Here is a 19,552-nt window from a genome sequence, read left to right on the forward strand (position 1 = left end):
AACACACAAGGGAAGGAAAAGCAAAGTGAGGGAAAAGGACCAGAGAAAAAATTGAAGAGAGATGGAAAAACAAGTATTGATAGGGCACATTCAGTGCCACTAGACCGGCATGTAAAATAATAATAGATTAATAATAGTGATGTGGAAGGGTAAAAAGTGGAATGTCATGCAGAGAGGATATGAAGAGAAGCACTTACAGACCACTTAACAAAAAAATACACAAATCATTGGACAAGTTGCCAGACTGCTGGTTACTGCATACTTTTACACATCTGGGCCCAGTTGTTCAATTCTCGGTTATTTTAACCACTGTTTAACCCCCAACCGCCGGTTAACTTCTTAACTCGCCGTTAACTAACCAAACGTTAAATATGCGTTAGTCATGCTGTTAATTAACGGGACCGTCAAAGATAACCGTGCCGTTTACGTCACTGGTTAGCACTGATGTATCCCACAATTCCTCTGTTTGTTTACTTCCATGTAGGCGAAAGAAATGGATACTATCGAAACAACCCCTGGCACTCACCGAAAATGGAAAGAAGCAGGAAGTTTTTTGCTGATGAAGAAAATGTCAATTGTCAAATCAATTGTTGAAGCAATTATGAGTTTTTGTGAAATAATTAATTTTTGTGTTTTTTATTTATTATAATTTATGTGTGTATTTTCAGTGAATATTTTGTGTAATAATTGTGTATTTTTTGCCAATATTTTGCAGCACATAGTATTGCATGTTTTTGTTTCTCTTTTTTTTTGTCTAACATATTTGTATTTTTGACTAATGAGTATTTTTTGTGTAATATTTTGATAAAATAGTTTTGAATTATTTGTCTTTACATTTACATACTTCTAATATGTGTGTGTTTTTTATTATTTACAGTTACTGTTTTAAATTAAAATTAATAAACCAATTTATTATTATTGTTATATTTAATTTAGATTTAAATTACAGTAATTTCTGAACTATAAGGCGCACCTGACGATAAGCCACGCTAGCTAAACACATATAAGCCACACCTGAATGTAAGCCGCAGGTGTTTTAATGTTACCGCACCGGGTTCCCGCTACTTCCTTTTCCATAATAAGGGCGCAAATTGTCTCGCTCTTGTTCTGTCTCTCCAACTGTATTTGGGCTCACTTGGTTTGTTTTGCTCTGCCTGACGCTCTTGCGCTTCCTTTATAGTGCGCCCCCTTGTGATATGATGGATAAGCAGCACCTTTGTATTAGCCGCAGGGTCGAATGCAAGTGAAAAAAGTTGCGGCTTATAGTCCAGAAATTACTGTAAGTTAAATTAAAGAATTAACCGCTATTCACTTGAAAGCAAACAAGAAACATCACAGGTAACCTCTTTGGAATCACCTCCCACTAAATGTTGGGCAAGCTCCCTCTCTGTCCATTTTTAGGACTTGTCTTTAAAAAAATAAAAAAATTGATTCTTTCTCTTTTGACTCAGAATGAGACTTGGCATAATATGTGCAATACACCATTACATGCACCTGCTAAGCGGTAGTGTGTGCAAAACTCTTCATCAGAAGAATCACCAATGTGAAAGTCAAGCCCTCGATAGACACTCTCTTTCTTGCTCTCAACGGGCATCATGAAGGCAGCATTAGTCATGAACGTAGTTAACCACACAGTTAAAAAAATTAGCGGCGGTCCTTAGGTGTGTTAACTTTAATAGCAAATTGTGTCGTCAAGGTGTAGAGGCAGCTGACCGTGTGGTGTAGAGAAAATAACCTACTCCTGAACACATCCAAAACAAAGAAGCTTATCATAGATTTCAGGGGGGGGTGGACGGACATTCAGCCCATTCTCATCGGTGGGACCTGTGTGGAAAGGGTCAGTGACTCCTGCACGTGGTTTGCCAACTGCACAGGAGCAAACAGGAAGGAGCTCCAGAGGGTCACCAAAAAGGCCGAGAAAGTCATTGGGTGCCCTCTGCCCACATTGGAGGACCTTCACAGCTCCTACTGCCTCAGGAAAGCCAGTGGCATTCTGAAGGACTAGGAACACCCGGGCCACACCATGTTTGAGCTACTGCCGTCAGACAGACGGTACAGGGCCATTAAAACCAGGACAAAAAGAGTGAACAAAAGCTTTTATCCAACAGCGGTAAGAGCTCTAAATAACTACTCTCTATAATATGTGCAATATACAATATGCAATACTTGACTTGTGTGCACTTTATGTCAATAGTTGTTTTAGTCTGTGTTCTATAATGTGCCTTTTTTATTCCAATTTAAATTCTGATTATGATCTTGTTTTTTCTTCTTTCTCTGTTCTTTTCTTTATCTATTTATATTAATAATTTTTAGTATCATAGTATCAAATATTTTATTTATTTTTTGGTCTTTACACTGAATGGCCTGCACTTTATTGTTTCATTGCATTTGTTGTAATGACAATAAATCTGAATCTGAAGTTAACAGCTGGTTAAAGTTAAAAGAGTTTTAAACAACCGGGCCCTGAATAAAAAAAAAAAATACTTGGTGACATCAAACATGTTACAACTACTGTGGAATAAAACATATTTAAACCATTAAAAATACGATTATTTATGCATATGGGGGATACACTTTTCAAGATTAAAAAAATAATAGAAAAACATTAAGAATGGGTATTTTAGGTAAAAAATAAGCATAATTTACCAAATAAGTAGAATATTAGCTGACCAGTCACAACCACTTATACAACCAACAATATCCAATATAACAGCAACTTTAAGATACATCTTCCCATTAAGTTGCACATGAACACTGAAACAAAATTGAACTTCAGCCTATTCCTGTTTTAAAATACAGCTACCCACTCTGAAAGTTACCGAAGTTGTGGTGCATAAGTTTTATGCACACATATACTGTACATAAAGTACTGCCCTATATACAAATCCTTCTAATTTGAAATGGTCTTGCAACAAACTTTGTTTTCTTACTAATTGCCAACCCTTTTCTTATCAAAACACGTATTTTTAACTTTTAACTCTTTGACTGCCATAAACGTTATAAAACGTTTAGCATAAACCTAGGGAAGGGCGCCGAGGACGTTAAAAGACGTCCCCTATGTTTTTTGTTTTTTTTTTCAAAAACGGGTGCAGGAAAGCCTTGGGCAGCTGTGCTGAAAGTATCAGGCATATCTGAATAGTAAAAGACTCGTTTTGGCCCCTAGAGGGCAGCGATGACTCTCTTTGCACAAGGTTGGATGGGCCGCCCACCGTGGGCGTCAGTAGAAGACGTGAGGCGGAGCTAGAGTGTTGAGGAGACAATGGCTGATCCAAGCCACAATGGCTTGACCAAGCAACCGGTTACAAGCAGCTCACGCTTGAGCATTTTTTTCAAAGACGGAAAGCATCAATCAATACTAAAAAGCGCATTGATGTCGACGATGATGATGACTCCGAGCTCTACGCCAAAGTTGGAAGCTTTGGCGCGACTGTTACTATCACGTAGTAAGCCTCACCGGCTAAGCGCGGCTAGCGCTGCTAAGGCCGGAAAACGCGCACAATAGCCGGCCGGGTACTTCTACACAATCGGACATTCGATCGGGCGATGGAGAGTTGGCATCGACCAATGCAGATTGATGATGATGATGATGATGACTCCGAGCTTGACGCCAAAGTTGGAAGCTTTGGCGCGACTGTTACTATCACGTAGTAAGCCTCACCGGCTAAGCGCGGCTAGCGCTGCTAAGGCCGGAAAACGCGCACAATAGCCGGCCGGGTACTTCTGCACAAGCGGACATTCGATCGGACGATGGAGAGTAGTCGAAAAGCATCGACCAATGCACATTGATGATGATGATGATGGTCACTCCCGAGGTTGACGCCGGAGTTGGAAGCATTGACGCGGCCGTTATTCTCTCGTCATAAAGCCTCACCGGCTAGCGCTGCTAACGCCGGAAAACGCGGAGCTGCACAAGCGGACATTCGATCGGACAATGAAGAGTACCCCGAGTCCAATGCATATTCATCGGAGGAGCGGGTACAGTCTGATCACGGAGAAGACACTGTTTCTGGACTACGATGCCACCATGAATGGAGTGGATAAAATGGATCAGAACATCTACCACTCGGTATAGCAACCGAAGGACATGAGGAAGTCACAACGTAACATCACCGTAACGTAACCGTAGCATGATCCTGATATTAGACTTTATGGCAGCACACACTGCAGTATATACTTGCTATTCCCCGGAAAAAACGGCCTGCAAGAAAGTGGAGCTTTTGCACGCGAAGAGGCAATCTGTTGTGCAAATGCTGTTGCGTCTCTTTGCACGCAGGAGAGTGTTACAAAAAGAAAAACTGTCGTTGAAACATCCACATATTTGTAAATAGCACCACAGTTGCACACATTTGTAAATAGTTTGCCAAATTGTTGTCAAATTGTTACACTGTTGAATGTAAATAAACGTATTTTGCTATCAAAAAACACTTTTTCATTCTTGGTGGTAGTGTTTTATAGAAGTAAAGCACTATTTAGGTGTTTGTGGCATCATTCATGGACAAAAAGAAGTGTAAAATTCACTAGAATGCATGAAATAATATCGTTTCACTAAAAGCTTGATTTCTCCGTATTTTGGTCCAAAACAGGCGAAATTGGGTCAAACTAACCATTTTCTATTGTTGATTACTAAAGAACGGAATAAGGTAGAAACAAACTTTTTTTTTCTGATGAAAGATGAAAGTCCAATCTTTCCTTTGGTAGTACGTGTGTTTCCATAGTCCAAACAGAACATTTTCTGTGGACCTTGAAAGATCAGTCAAAATGCTTAAATCGGCTGGCACTGACGGCATCCCTTTTCTGAAAACGTCTGGCAGTCAAAGAGTTAAATTTGAGTAATGTGTCTCCACTGATCACAGTAAACGGACACTTAGTAAGATAGGTATTATCGATTTCAACAGCTTTAGAAAATGTTTGCAGTCTTTTTAGACGAGAACGCCAATATGATCGCCTTTACAATAAAACATCCAACTAGAAAAATTCCCGCGGAAATTTTGAATGGGCCTGCTAACTCTTGCAACTCTTTTCAATGAGCAGTTTAAAATTTCAACCGTTGAAATCGCTCAAGAAATGTGGAAATTAGAGATAAATAAGACGTGACAGTTTTCATATTAAAAACGGTTCCATGTTAAGTGCCCCTTCAAAGTCAGAACTCAAGAATTTTAAAATCAGAATTCTGAGATTAAAGTCAGAATTCTGACTTTAAAGTCAGATAATTCTGACTTTAAAGTGAGAATCCTGCTAACTTTTTTTTTTTTTTTATAAATCACTGGCCCCCCTCTTCCGTACAAATTACTGTAATAAGATTAAAAAACGAAATAAATAAAATACCTGATGGTGATCTCAGCTTCATCCCACTGTACCTTGGCTGAGGTACTGCCTTCTTTCACCACTCCAAGCAAAGTTGCATGGCGTCCCGTCTGCTTGTGAACACATCGTCCACCAACACGGAGACCGGCATCTGCACCCCCGATGACGGCCAAGACTGGCCATACCTCAGTGCAGAGTGTCGTTAAGAGGTGCTCCGAAAGCTCGCCTAAGCCATGTTGTCGTCCGTGGCGCCCCCTTTCTTCCTCAGTCCTAATGGGTATTTCTTGACTTTCTCGCTGGGTGTCATGCTCCTCCCGGCTCTGCACTGAGCGACTCTTTTTCAGTCTCTGACCACCATTGCTAGCAGAGGCACTTGCTGTCTCTCTGAAGCAAGGTTTAATTTTTTGAAGACGTTCAATCATGGTTTTGTTAATACGATGCGTCCAGTCATTAGTGCGATGTAAGATTCGGATTAATTGTGTAGTGGCCTCAGCCAGGACGGTGGCCATCGGGCTACACACTGGGTCTCCGGCCAAAAGTTCTCGAGGTGTACCCCGCATCTGCATGTCACAGATCTTAACCTAGACGGATTTAAATAATTAGACAGTATACAAGTATAAAATACACACTAGCATATTGTCACGGTCCACAATCTTTTGTGGCCGTTTATTTGTGTGTGTGTGCGTGCGTGTCAATCTGTATGTGCGCTCCTCCCTCTTCACCCCCAGTACACCAATTGTTGCAAGGGAGGAGCCCTGATTGCCAAATTGGGTTCAGGAATATATATATATATATATATATATATATATATATATACACGTATATCTCTTACGTAGAATATAGCATTCTAGAGTGCACTTTTCGCTTACCTTTTCCCCTGGGTTACTGCTATAGAACATCACGCAGGGGAAGAGTTCTGTGGCATCCACATCTTCAAAGGCTAACTTGGGTTCCTGCGGAATCACATATTAGCAGTTAGGGAGAGAAAAATATATATTTTATGCATTCCTTGAGCATTTGCATGAGTTAGTTAATTGCATAATACATTTTCAGAATAATGCTGTAAGAAGCTACCTTAAATGTTTATTAAGATTAACTCCAAAAAGATATATGAAGTGTCATTGTTTACGTTGCAGTTGACTACGGTAATGTAATGGCCAGGATGAAGATTAAACAATCAGAAACTTAAACAATATATAACCATGAAGAAACATTTATAATAATAAAAAATAGATAAGAGCAAATTGGTAGATTATAGATTCTACATTATTTTTAGTCATTCAGTCATTATCAAAGCTAATAAAATTTAACATACACCACAATTCAAATTATTGCACAAATTATGTTTTTCTCAGATTTGTATAAATTGTCTATGCAAATTAAAAAGCGAACGCGAGGGTGAGTGTCCGCCTTCTCGCTGGCTTTTCACCATGTGAGTTTGCACCAGTCGGTCGCAGGAGCACCCGGAGGAGAGGGGCGTTGCCTCGCTTGGTGTACAACATTTTAAGCGGGTCGAAAAAAGACAGAACTGCCATGTACTACCGTACAGGTGAGCCACTCTTGCTAGCACTATTGCTATCAACAGTTTTAAACAGGGAAACACTTAACGCTATCTCCGGGTGGCGACAGACCTGTACAGGACGCTGTGTGTGACTTCGCAGTCCGTTCCCAAAGCCGATTAGCTGGTGCGAACAAATGTGTTTATTTATTTTTAAACATTGGTGAATATGTGAATTTTAAGTGCGCTGTACCTTGTCCCGCACGCATCCGTGCCCGCCTGTGCGAACTACATTAATTATGAAGTGCAATCGCACCTCCAGAAAATGCTCAACCCTTGTTTGGTGTTTACTGTACCATAAGCCAACATGTCTGCGGTGTTGGCGCATTTCAATTTGTATTGGGCTTTGTTGAAATGCCAGTGCTAAATAAATATTTTATGATATCATTATAATTTTAATTAATTATAATAAATGCAATGAATAAGCATAATTATTTTTCAGTGTTTCGTTTTTTGGCCAAGCATGTTTCATTTTCGGTTTCGGCAAAAAATTTCCATTTCGGCGCATCCCTAATAAATATTATAGTATCCTAACCTGTGCCTAACTGATACATTTTGATGAGCAATGTTTACCGTAATTTAATTACTTTAAAGGTAAACATGACACTTGTAAAAATTTGTGTTTAATGCCAATACAACCCCCCACCTCTTACCTCTCCATTCTTCCCAAACGAGATGGTTCTAGCCTCCATATCAAGAACACAAGTGATGAAGTCTCCCTGGGTAAAGCTGCTAAGAGTCAGAGTTTGTTCCCCATTGTGATAGAGGTTTCCACTGTATGCTCGATATAACCACATATCTGATGTGGTGCGGTGGTTGAAGTCATGCACAGGCCATCGCGATACTCCAACACATGTGCCCTCATTGCCCCGATTCTCCTTCACAATGTAAAACTACAAGGAGGAAAAAACAACAATCAATTGAGAGGCACCTAATAATAAAACAAATGCTGCTTTGATAAATGTAAAACATTCACTTGCAAAATCAAAAACCTAACTGGCTGCAGTTTATCCAGTATTTAGCCACAAACTAGCAAACACATAAGGTAACATGATGACGTTTTAGGTTGATCTCTTGATCACTTCAAAATGTATATTATTGTGGCTTTATTAGGCAGAATTTGAAACTTAATTCGCCTTTACGTACTAAATGCATCAGAACCCAGAAGCAGTTCCGATCTTGTTACTAATATGGGTGGCCCAAATTAGCATTTCTGTGTGCCTTTTTGTAAATAGCAAAAACACACAACTATTGTAATAGGAAGGGTAGATGTGTTTTAGTCACAAATGCCGTACTCTTGATAGAACATGCTGAATTTAGCTACCCACCGTTTCATAGAACGTAAAACGTTTGTAAAAGCACATTTTAATATTAGGTGGTGATCAAATACATTTCTTTGCACTTCATATTCATAGAAATTAGGGAAAATTATAGCATTGTACCTTCCACTGGTAGCAACCAGAAGAGATTCCAGTGGAGGCCAAGCCATAGCCTTTACCCCCACTGCCATGTGTCAGCCCTTGTCCATTTTCCACCACACAACACTGAGCCTTCTCTGGGTCAAAGGACACTTCTTGGATAGGGAGGTTTTCCTCTTCTTCTTCAGCTTCTCCCTATCAATTAAAGGTATGTCAGAGCCACAAATAAAAAGACACTGACCCACTGTAAAGAGATAATTATGCTTTTTGTTTCCAACCTGCAGTTTCAGTTCATTAATTTTTTCTTTAATCTGTACTGAGTGCCTGGCTTGAGCAATGGGAGCTTCCCACATGCAGTCAGACAACAGAGAGAATAGCCGCTCAACAACCTGGAACAGAATATTATAAAAGAAAGTTGTGTGTGTTTATTTTACAGCATACAATTATCCATCCTTAATTATAAAAGGGAAGCTCTAAAATTAAAACTTAACAGAAATCAACATTAAGATTCAATAAAATAAGTCAAGAAATTTTAACAGAATAATTGTGAGCTAACAGGTTTGTGGGAATGCGTAAAATATGCAAAATACTAAGTGTTTAAGATAGAGATATTAATCATTCCATGTTTCCTGTTGTCACTCAAAAATACAAGGGGGCTTGTTTACCTGTGTCATTTGTTCATCCTCCATATTGGCCTCACATGCAGGTAAGACAGCTTCCAAAACATGAAGTGCTAAAAGTCGAGTTCTTAGGTTTCCCACCAGAGGGACCCCTACGTTTGACAGTACATTATGATTTATTAGTGCCACAGGCCATACCAAAATCATCCAATAATGATAAATGGTCTTACCAGAGCAGCATTTCTGTGCAGCAATATTAAGTAGCACTTCAGTCCACTTTGGGGAGGCCATCTTGGACTGGATGGCTTTGGATGACACTACTCTCCTTAAGAATACTAGAAAGTCTCCCAAGTGTAGCTCAGCAGTGTGTTGCTTGCGTAGCAAAGCTGAAAAACAACATCCATCAACAAAAACTATTACACCAAACCTTCTAAACTATTATGGTTGGGTTTTGAAACAGATTATTTTGAAGAGTAATGAGACTATACGTGAAACCAGAAGTTTACATATACTACCCGCATATAAAAAGGCACATGCTTCCCCCCCTCTTTTTTTTTTAACCTCCTCACTATCTCACATCAAATCAGACATACCTTGTCTTGTGCTAGGTTAATTAGGATTGGCCAAATTATTTCTATTTGCTAAATGCCAGAATAATGAGAGGGCTTTTTTGGACACAATTCTCATTACTTTCTTCAATGTTAGAAGTTTACAGACATTTCATTAGTATTTGGCTTTGGCACATACATTATATGACTTTTCTCAAATGTTTGAGATATTTTCCACCAGCTCCTGACAACTGTCAGGAATTTGGGCCCATTTCTGATGACAGAAATTTGCCAGCCACCTTACTGGCACAAACCTTTTCAGGTCTGCACATACAGTTCAATCCAATTTATTCCTGAGGGCTCTGATGTAAAAACAATTATGTGTGCAACATTTGTTACAGGTCACAAGAACATCAGGTATGATTTTGTTTATGTTTTTTTTATAGTTTATCCAAAAATATTCAGGGTGATATTTGCAGCGGCTGAAGTTGGCATTAGAAGAGATATTTACAGATGTGAGACTGTGTCCAACCTTTCTTAACAAAACAAAACCAAGTTTATTAACTGTGCAGGTACTGATAGGCCTAAGAACTTGAGATTGATCATGCCTCACCACCTGAAGCTACAGAGTTCCTAAAGTAGCTAACCATGTGACTGTATATTGTCGCTGGCCACTTTTTGCCATCCTCCTACCCCACATTAGCAGGAAGCAGGATTGAAACATGTTCTCTTTTAAGATGCAACAACTGGCGTTCCCACATTGTTTAACTGTCGTAGAAACAGTTACCATGAAAACAAAACGCAGGTTCTGGTTCATAACGGCACTCACGCCCATCATTTACGCAAAGGCTTGTGTAGGAATAAGGTGGATAGGATTTTGAGATCAGGGCTTTGTAATCGTCTCCCTTAAAACAATGGCTGTTACTCTTAAACCACTTTGTAGCAAGTTTGGGAGTATGCTTCAGGTCACTGTCCATTTTGAAAACCCATTTCGCCAAAGCTTTAACTTCCTGGCTTCTTGGGAGGGTGCTCTTGTATTCTCCGTGATGTTCTTTCCTTATAATGCCATTTAAATAGGAATCATTTTGGTATTACTAGGTTTTATTAGTATTGTCAAACGATTAAAATACTTAAAACTAATTAATCACACAATTTCCGTAATTTATCGTGATTAATCAAAATTTTCTTCAACGTAAAATCTTGGCATTAACGTAAATCATCAAATAGAAAGTACATTTAGAATCAAAGACTATTCTACTAACTTTCTTTTATCCTTGAATAGAATGCTTCTCCTGTAAAATACAAACTGTTTAACAGAACAATCAAAATTGACTTTACAGGCCATCTTTTTTTCTCATAGAAACAATTCTCAGAAATAGTTCTGCTCACCAGCACCACACTCCAGCAGCATTGGTTTGCAAAGCCCCGTGGACCTAGGTAACTTGAGCAGGGATTTTTGCTAAGATGATACATCAAAGGCGTATACATACTATATATGCTATTTGAATGTGGCTCTACAAAGTGCGGAAATTAGTTTAGAGTTCTCGAACAAGCATCAAGCAAGTAAATCAGAAAGTAAGACTACCTATTATAGTCCATGTTTATTCATCTTCCCGCCAGTGACCCCTCAAAGTTTGGCTGCACACTGAGTTTTTAAAAACAGTTTAATTAATTTAATTTACATTAATCTCCAGAGTTAATGCTTTAAATTTGACAGGCCTATGTAATCTTTATATCTATTATAAACTCCTGGTTTCAACTGTAAACATTTGGTCACCTCTTAAGTCTTTCTTCTCAGAGTCAGACGAGTCCTCATGTTTGGTTTCTTCATGGTCTTCTCCAGAAGACAGGACAGTGACTCCTGCCTGAGATAGAAGGTTCTTCAGTTGGCTGCAGAGGAGGTCCAGCAATGATTGGACAACCGTCGGACTCAATTTGTCTGCATACGTCCTGTAAAACCAACCATTATTGAAAATAAAATCTCCTCCATCTCAACCCTACACAGCAGTGTTCTTTCTTTATACCACAAATTACCCAGTGCTGATGGCCAGTATTTGCAGCAACCGTGTAGATGCAACCTTCAGAGCAGTGCTGAGCTGGGATACGCCTGGTTTGTGCAACAGTTGGAGGGGCTGTCCTAGCATGGTGTCTGTGCCACATAGCTGGGACAACACATTGAGCAGCCCACTTGAAATGGCCAAGGAGACATCTACTGGCTGGTAGCGCACACTCAGTGCAAACACAGTGACCAGCAGAAGACGCTGCTGGGCTTCTGAGTTGAAGAAAACAAAACAGCGTACCAGCATTTAATTTTTGGTGGTGACCATTTTTAAAAATAATTTTTACTGGGTTCTACATGCAAAATCCTAGCAATCTCCAAACTTTTTTTTTTAGCACCAGTTTCACGTAAAGCAATATTTTGACAGACCAGCATAGAAATAAATTAAAAGTACAACAAACACATTCCACTGAATGGATTAGTTGTAATTAGTGGGTGCCCTTTGCTTGACTGTCTTCAACACACAGATGTCATCTTGGGGCAATGCGAGCCAATGACACCAGAAAGTGTGTTACTTATGTCAAGCCTATTCTAATTTAGTTTTGCCCGCCCTCATGGCAGAAAATCACGCTTCACGATGATAGGGTGTTGGAACTGGAAGCAAGGAATTGAGTGCTTGATTGGCAGTTTTAAGAGGTTCATCACCTTATTTGATAGCCTTTCTTCACATACTATTGTAGAGCAGCGTATTTTTCATGGGAGTTACAGGCTTTTGTTCTGTTTCATCATTTGGCATTTTCTACTATCCAATGTTCTCCCAAGATTTTTTATTTTTTTTAACTCATTTTTACTAGCTTGTGGGCTTACTTTTTTAGCTGTCCAATAGTTGAACATTATCGACAGGTAATTACAATTAATTAACTAAGAATATATTGAGTTTGCTTTTCTTGCTGCATAAAAAAAAATTATTATAAATTATTATAAAAAAATAATTATATTATTAATATAATTATTTGGAGTTCCCCTCCAAAACAGACAAAACAAGCCTGGCTGCTTGGATTTAGCCTTCCTTTCTAGCCATATTACCAGTGTATTTTTAGTACCTACATTTGTCGTGTGGAGGTTGTTTGGTGGCAAGAGGTTAGATATGATAAAGCAGACGGTGATTGGATAATACTGAAGCGGTTGCGTATTGTTTTGCCAAGATACAATCTGCGGTGATTATTTTGCCGTAACTGGCAACTCGCCACCCTAGTTGACGTGACTTTTTGATGGTAATTAAATTTTCATTTTATTAGTTTATTTAACAGGGACAATGCAATCAGACATAGACACTAAGCATAGCTAGCAGCTGATGTTGAGCATAGAGTTTAGCAATCAATCGTGTAATTTTTTCATCACCCCAACCTGTGTGAATTGTGAATTAATTTGTTTGAACCAGTCCGTGGCGTAACAAAAGGTTGGGTTTGGGTCTTTAGGCATGCAAACTATTATCGTTGCATGAGAAATGCCCCCCACCCCACGAAAAAAAAAGAATAATAGAATTCGGGGGCACATCACACTTTTAAGCTTAGGGCATCCAAAGGGGTAGCGGCGGCACTGTGTGGATGCATGCTTGCGGGCTCCAAGTTTCCCATTCCTTTTTTGGATCTTACCTATGTGGTGTTTGTTTGCCTGTAAGGCTCGCTCCAGAGTTACAGATAGTTGTTGGTAAATCTTATGAACTGCAGTCTGGATTTCCAACTGGAGGCTTCTCTTAGCTGTCTTTACACCATCCTGAAACGAACGGAAGGCAAGTTTTAATAAGGTCAACTAATGGTTTACTATGTTATACAACAAAGATTACCAAAACCAAACCACCTTCCACCAATCCCAATCAGATTGCCAAATCTCAAACCTGATAATGATGGAGCTGCACACTCTCTCGCTTCAGCCCTCCATTGTCAATAGTGCCCAAACCAAAACAACCAGCCAGGAACTGCAACCTGACAGAGGTGAGTAGGGAGGAGGACTGGAAGGCACTGCATGGGCGATCTGTGTTCGCTGGCAGACAACCCTTCTCCTCCATACCAGCAATCAATACCACAATTTGATGGAGAGCTTCTAACCTTAACTGCAGACACAAAAAAATACATTAGGAAAGAGGTCACAGAAAGGGTGATGTGTGTGTATATATAGATATGCATGTGTGCATATGTGTACCCCATATTTCTTTTTAAACAGACAATAGCACAACATAATATTCTGTAAGGGTGCATTGAAATGTGGACCAATATGGGGAGAGATTTGTCTGAACTTTATTCACACACATATCTCCATGATATTGTCGTGTTTTTCCAGATCTACAAATATATCAGAGATTTTTCACGTGTTTTTCAGATCATCTGTAATTCCTATGTTTTCAGATCCACAAATATACCCGCAATTTACAACATAGTTTTTGTATAGTAAAAGTAAATATTAATTCAATTCTGCTTGTGAATTATTGAAAGGGCGTTTGTGGATTAGCAGGTGCGTGTATTCATTTTTGAGACAAACATCATGCAGTTTTCAAGATATTCAGACACACAGGTTCCAAACATTCAAATGTGGAAAGGTCTCGTGCCTTCTCTGGCTGCTAGGACAATGTTGCTGTCTCCTTTTGAAACAAAAAACAGTAGATGACTCGTTCACATTCAAACTGGAAATTGAAAAACAGAAAACTAGCCTTTATCTGATCTTCTCGTGTTTAACACAAGTCTGAAAATCAAAATATGACTGTAACCAATGTTTGTATTGGTAATTTATATATGTAGGGAAATTATTGTGTCACTTTTGCTGGCTAAAATTCACAGTACGGTATTTGGTGCAACGCTATGGGAGATAGTTGTAACAACATATTCTGGGTTAATCAGGAGCACTGTTAAAAAACAAAACCTTGATCATCACATTGTCTGAAATTACAATTTTGCTCAGAAAACGATAAACCGTAACCATTCAGCCCTTCTGGACACTATAAACAACAATTTTGTTTGTATCTCTGTAGATGTTGTGTAATCTCTCACCTCTGCCCTGCTTTGTTGCTGTTCCATGGCCAGGATAGTGGCCTGTGGACTGGTTGACATGCTTTCTTCCGGTTCTTTAAAGGCTGAAGTGAGGCCGACGTCACCATTGATGAAGCTGATCATGTTGTCAATAAGAGCATGAATACCAAGAGAGCGATTTAGGTCCAGGTCTGATTCTTCATATGAGCATGCGGAGCTGTAACTACGCTGACGACTCAGTTTTGCACGAAACCAAGACTCAGCCAGTGAATCTGGAGAGGTATGAAATAAACCTGAAGATATGAAGAAGAGAAGAAAAATGCTTTCAGAAGGTAAAACAAAAATATATATAATTTGCTTGATGGATGACTTATGTTGTTATAAGCACATATCATTCAGTGCAAAGCATTATTATTCCACAGGAAAAAGTTTGGAATACACCCAAAATCCGGTTGTTCATGCCTGCACATGCCATCATCAGCCAAAATGACTTGATTTATAATGGGTGTACTTAATTTCTAATAACCACAGAGGTCAGAATGCTATGGAATGCTATACAGCAGCGGTCACCATCTACCGAGCTGCGGACTGGTACTGGTCTGTGTGACACTTGCTTAAATATTTAATTGCTCATCCAAAAGGATTTTTATTTTAATTTTAAATCAGCCTCAACTGCCTATGTCTGTGTCAAACACCTTGTCTCTTATGTCATTTGACACACAGGCCAGTAAAAATTAGTTAAAAAAACAATCAAACAAACGTACGTCTTAGGAGAGCTTCTACCTGTAATTTGAATTTGAAACAGTGCCCCAGGAAAAATAACCAATCAGAGTCAGGCGTGACTGACAAGGTGTTGCCGCACATTTGCGGGCACACTCATAGCCCTCCGCAGTCTCATGCTGACCTGTGATCTTGGAATTCAGGAGCTTTGTTGAAACTATGGTGGTTGTGGAATATCTCAACTCTGAAAAATAAAATATTTGCCCATCCCTTGTTTGGCAACAATGGGGTATAAGACTAGCAAACAACAGGAGAGCGAAGGGAACTCTATAAATGGTAAATGGTACTTCATTTATATAGCGCTTTTCCACTTTGCAAGGCCCTCAAAGCGCTTTACATTCGACTACTCATTCACCTACTGATGACGCAGCATCAGGAGCAACTGGGGGTTCAGTAACTTGCTCAAGGATACTTCGTCATGGTCACAATGGCAAGGGATTGAACCCACAACCACTGTATCACTGATCCATGCCCACCCCAAGGTGAGAGGATTGAGAAGCAACACAGAATTAGCAATATCTCTGCTTGACAGGTACATTTATTACCTATTTTTGGTCTTTAATTGATTGTATATTAGGGGGAAAAAATTAATAACAATAAATAAATCGATAATTGGATTTGAGGACGCAGCCTTAGTGACTTGATTTACAACTTGCAAGCTGTTTTAACAGTGCAAACTCCCCCTTGCAGTTGTGGTGCCAGTCTCGTAAATATAGCAATGAAGCCTTTAAGACTGCAAAAAACACAATGACTAATTTGCTTCCATTTCCAAAATCCTCCCTTTATGAAGCAGGATTTCTTTGCAATGACAGTGAGCAAAACAAAATAAAATAAATAACATTTGTTATTATGTCATCGTCTCCCATTATTTCAAGAAGGGACATTTTGGCATAATGGTGAGTTGCAATCCCCCCCGGCCATTTTTCTGTGAAGAAATATTTTCAATGGTCGAAATACAAATTATTAAAAACATCACTCGCCATTAGCTATACTTCTACAAGCCATAGCAGTTTGTATCCCAACATGCAGTAGTAGTATTAAGCAACAAGCATGAACGTAATTACACAGTGCAATATCATAGCATTTATCCATCCACCCAGCCATCCCTTTTTCAAACCCTTATAAAGTTGCTGCACATTTTGGACAAAGGAATTTTGATGTGCTCACACTTGCAAAGCCTGCGTCGCCCTAACCCTTCACCATTCAGAAGTCATTTTCTACATATAAATTGGTCATTTGTACCCAGTTTTTCAACTGAATATTTTTGTATGAAGAGAGTGAAGCTGTGTAAGCTGCACATGCAAAAATAATTAATAAATTAAAAAAAATTCTACTTGAGTGCTCAGTGTTTGGGGTCCATGTACCAACCGCTCCAATATGAAACAGAGTATACCCCAACATTCAACAATCTCATGCGAATGAAGGGCTGAGTGAACTACAGTATATTCAAATCATTTATTCGTAGGATAGCACACTGCAGGAAGGTTTGAATTTAAGCATATATCATTCTTAAATGGTTTTGCACAAGCTCAGTTTTGGGTCACATCTCAAATGTCACACACCTGGACTATGTGTTCTGGTCTATCACTTGTATAATGAACGCAAAAAGTGCAAAAACACTGTCTTCTCATTCACCTACTGATGGTCCAGCATCAGTAGCAACTGGGTTCAGTATCTTCCTCATGGAAAACTTCGACATGGTTCCAAAAGCACAGGATTGAACCCACAACCTTCAGGTTGTAAGATGACCATTCTACCACCAGAGCCATGCCACCCATTTTACAACTAATACTGAAATTATTACAAGTCTATAACTGAAAATGTTAAATGAATGGGAGGTGCATCACAGAGATGGAGTCAAGCTAATTAGAAGACGAAACATGCCATCGTTTACGTGCTTGTGGCTCCTCTTGTGCCTCGGGCTCAACTGCCCCAAAAGTAGCAAATAAACTATCCATGCAGGGATCAAAAGAGAGACAAAAATAATTTGGGATACATAATGCTAGCTTGCGACATTAGATTATTTTACAAAGTTTTTTTCTTCTTCCCCAAAAAAAGAGATTATTTTACAAAGTCATTCTTGTATCAAATTTTGCCATTTTTATGCTCCCCATTTAGTATGAATTGTTCAGAAGTAAACTAACAAAGTTAGACCAGTGGCAGACATAAGAGTGGATCAATGCCTAGAAAACATCATATTGGATGCTGACTCTTGGCTGAATGCTATCTGAGACAGTTTGGTAACATTGGGCAGTTAAGTTTTGTTAGCAAGCAAACAAAGAAAAAAAAACAGTGTTGAGTATAATAGACTTTTACATGAAATACTTATTCATACCTCTCTTTTTGTGAGAAAACGCCAAGTCCAGGTCAACATTTCTCCTTCCACTCTGAAAGAAAAAATACATTGTACTTGAGGTGCAAAGATTGATTGATTATTCGACAACTAATCTATTATCAAATTAATTGATACATAATTTGAATTGATATTCATTTAGTGCCCTTATTTAATTTAAAATTGTCCAAATCTTTTGAAATATTATTATCTTAAATAAGCCTGACTCACTCGGGTTTCCAAGATTGTGAATTTAGCCGTTCAGCAGTAAATATTATCAGATTTCTGTATTCCTCCATGTTAAACAGACAAATGAAAATAATTGCAAACATCTACTTTCAATTTGAAAATAACAATTACGGACCAAACCAGTAACTGAATTATAATTAATTCATGGTTGTGCGTTTTAAACCCTACACTATATTAAATAGTGTAAAGATACAGTAATTTGCACACAAACACAATAGATTAAGGTTAAGAACAGCAATATGTTACTATTGTGCACATTATCTATGTATAACACAGTATGATGTACCAAATTATATCCCTCTTCATCAGATTCAGGCTGGGAGAGGTCAGACTCGCTCCTTGATTTCATCAGCCTGTAGCTAGGACTGCTTTGCACTGAGCGGCTCTCTGCACTCAGACTCTCACTCCTGCAAACACAAACAGAGCTATACCATATATCATTTTTAAAGACAACAGCAGCACCATTTCACTGGATGTTAAAGACTGCTACAGGTTTTAAACTTGGTTTTAGTTCAAAGGATATCTGATGATCATGATGGCTAGAAGTTAAGTCAAATTAATGTAATGTATGTTTGTGGCTAGTTTCTCTAGTGTTTCTTTTGCTCTTTTCAAAGGGTTATTTGGCTGATTTTCTTACAGGAACCATGCTCTTTAAAAGCAGGAACAAAATTCAAACAGTAAATATTGCTAAAAACAGTATGCTGAAATTTTAAAAATTGAATTTAAAACATAAATACAACTGTATCTTCTCTGAAAGTGCAGTACCTTTATTTGATGCTTGTCACCTCTTTACCAATCAGAATTCTACTTATTTTCAACCATATCACACTCAAAAGTGTTATTGTTAGATTTTTTTCTCAACTTTAAACAGCTATTATATGCTGAGCTAAGCAGTCATCACTTTTTAGGCACTATAGAGTACGTTCCTAGTATTAAGGGTTTAGCGCTCACTACACTTGTTTGATTTTATATTTGAGGTTATGGTCTAATTTGGTGATAAATTGCTTTGGAATTTTGGTGTTTTGTCAGTGACACTTGCTTTCATTATTCCACCCATCCGACTGTATCTAACCTGGTCATGAAGCTTAGACAGTCTTGTGTTCCAGCAGCAGTTTGTCCCTCTTCTTGGTTCTGCTTGGTCAGTTCACCCAATACAGGACTAACCCCCAATATTAGCAGGGCACACCGGTGAATCACAGAGTTACAAGCTGCTGTGTACAAGTCCTGGCCTTCGGGGAGAATCGTACTGCCCCTTCTTCCCTCTTGTGACGTAATTGCATCCTCCTCTCCTCCTCCATTAGTTCCTGTTCCTCCGCTCCTGGAAACCAAGCTGGAGCCAAGGCCCACACTGGCAGCCCTCTCTCTGTCCCGACTACGTGCTACCTCTCGTGCTGAGAGGAAACACTGAAAGATTTCTGTGTGAGACATGCACATAAATCTAGGTTAGTGGAAAAGCAGCATGCATATAATACATTAAGATTACTCACATTTAGAATTAACCCATTGTGCAAATGCATGAGCAATCTAGTCCAATTGTGTGATCAACAAGAAAGGTGGTTATCTAACCTCATATGTGTAGGACTTTCTCATTACCGGATGAAACAGCAGCATAAACAGGATTATATACATTATGCTAACAATCACATACAGTACCTTGTGGTTAGTCAAGACTTGAAGACATGAAATCAACTTCAACCGTCTGACTGTGAAGCAATGCCAAG

General features: G+C 38.9%; 1 protein-coding gene across 4 annotated transcripts in view; it reads right to left on the reverse strand.

Annotated features, from left to right (window-relative positions):
• Positions 1-19,552, reverse strand: part of herc1 (HECT and RLD domain containing E3 ubiquitin protein ligase family member 1) — an 80,822-nt gene that overhangs the window by 32,715 nt on the left and 28,555 nt on the right. For all 4 annotated transcript variants that reach the window (XM_086070618.1, XM_086070617.1, XM_086070619.1 and 1 more), the window contains exons 23-37: positions 18,904-19,246; positions 18,118-18,238; positions 17,586-17,637; positions 14,492-14,763; positions 13,345-13,560; positions 13,103-13,223; positions 11,483-11,720; positions 11,226-11,398; positions 9,131-9,286; positions 8,946-9,052; positions 8,559-8,669; positions 8,305-8,475; positions 7,516-7,755; positions 6,174-6,257; positions 5,326-5,885 (exon numbers count right to left, since the gene is read on the reverse strand). In XM_086070618.1, the coding sequence (XP_085926744.1) occupies positions 5,326-5,885; positions 6,174-6,257; positions 7,516-7,755; positions 8,305-8,475; positions 8,559-8,669; positions 8,946-9,052; positions 9,131-9,286; positions 11,226-11,398; positions 11,483-11,720; positions 13,103-13,223; positions 13,345-13,560; positions 14,492-14,763; positions 17,586-17,637; positions 18,118-18,238; positions 18,904-19,246 (2,965 nt within the window). The remainder of the gene's footprint in view (positions 1-5,325; positions 5,886-6,173; positions 6,258-7,515; positions 7,756-8,304; positions 8,476-8,558; positions 8,670-8,945; positions 9,053-9,130; positions 9,287-11,225; positions 11,399-11,482; positions 11,721-13,102; positions 13,224-13,344; positions 13,561-14,491; positions 14,764-17,585; positions 17,638-18,117; positions 18,239-18,903; positions 19,247-19,552) is intronic.

Source organism: Leptonotus elevatus, chromosome 3 (genome assembly GCF_054856555.1).
Source record: "Leptonotus elevatus isolate MCC_2025b chromosome 3, RoL_Lele_1.0, whole genome shotgun sequence".
Classification (NCBI taxonomy): domain Eukaryota; kingdom Metazoa; phylum Chordata; class Actinopteri; order Syngnathiformes; family Syngnathidae; genus Leptonotus; species Leptonotus elevatus.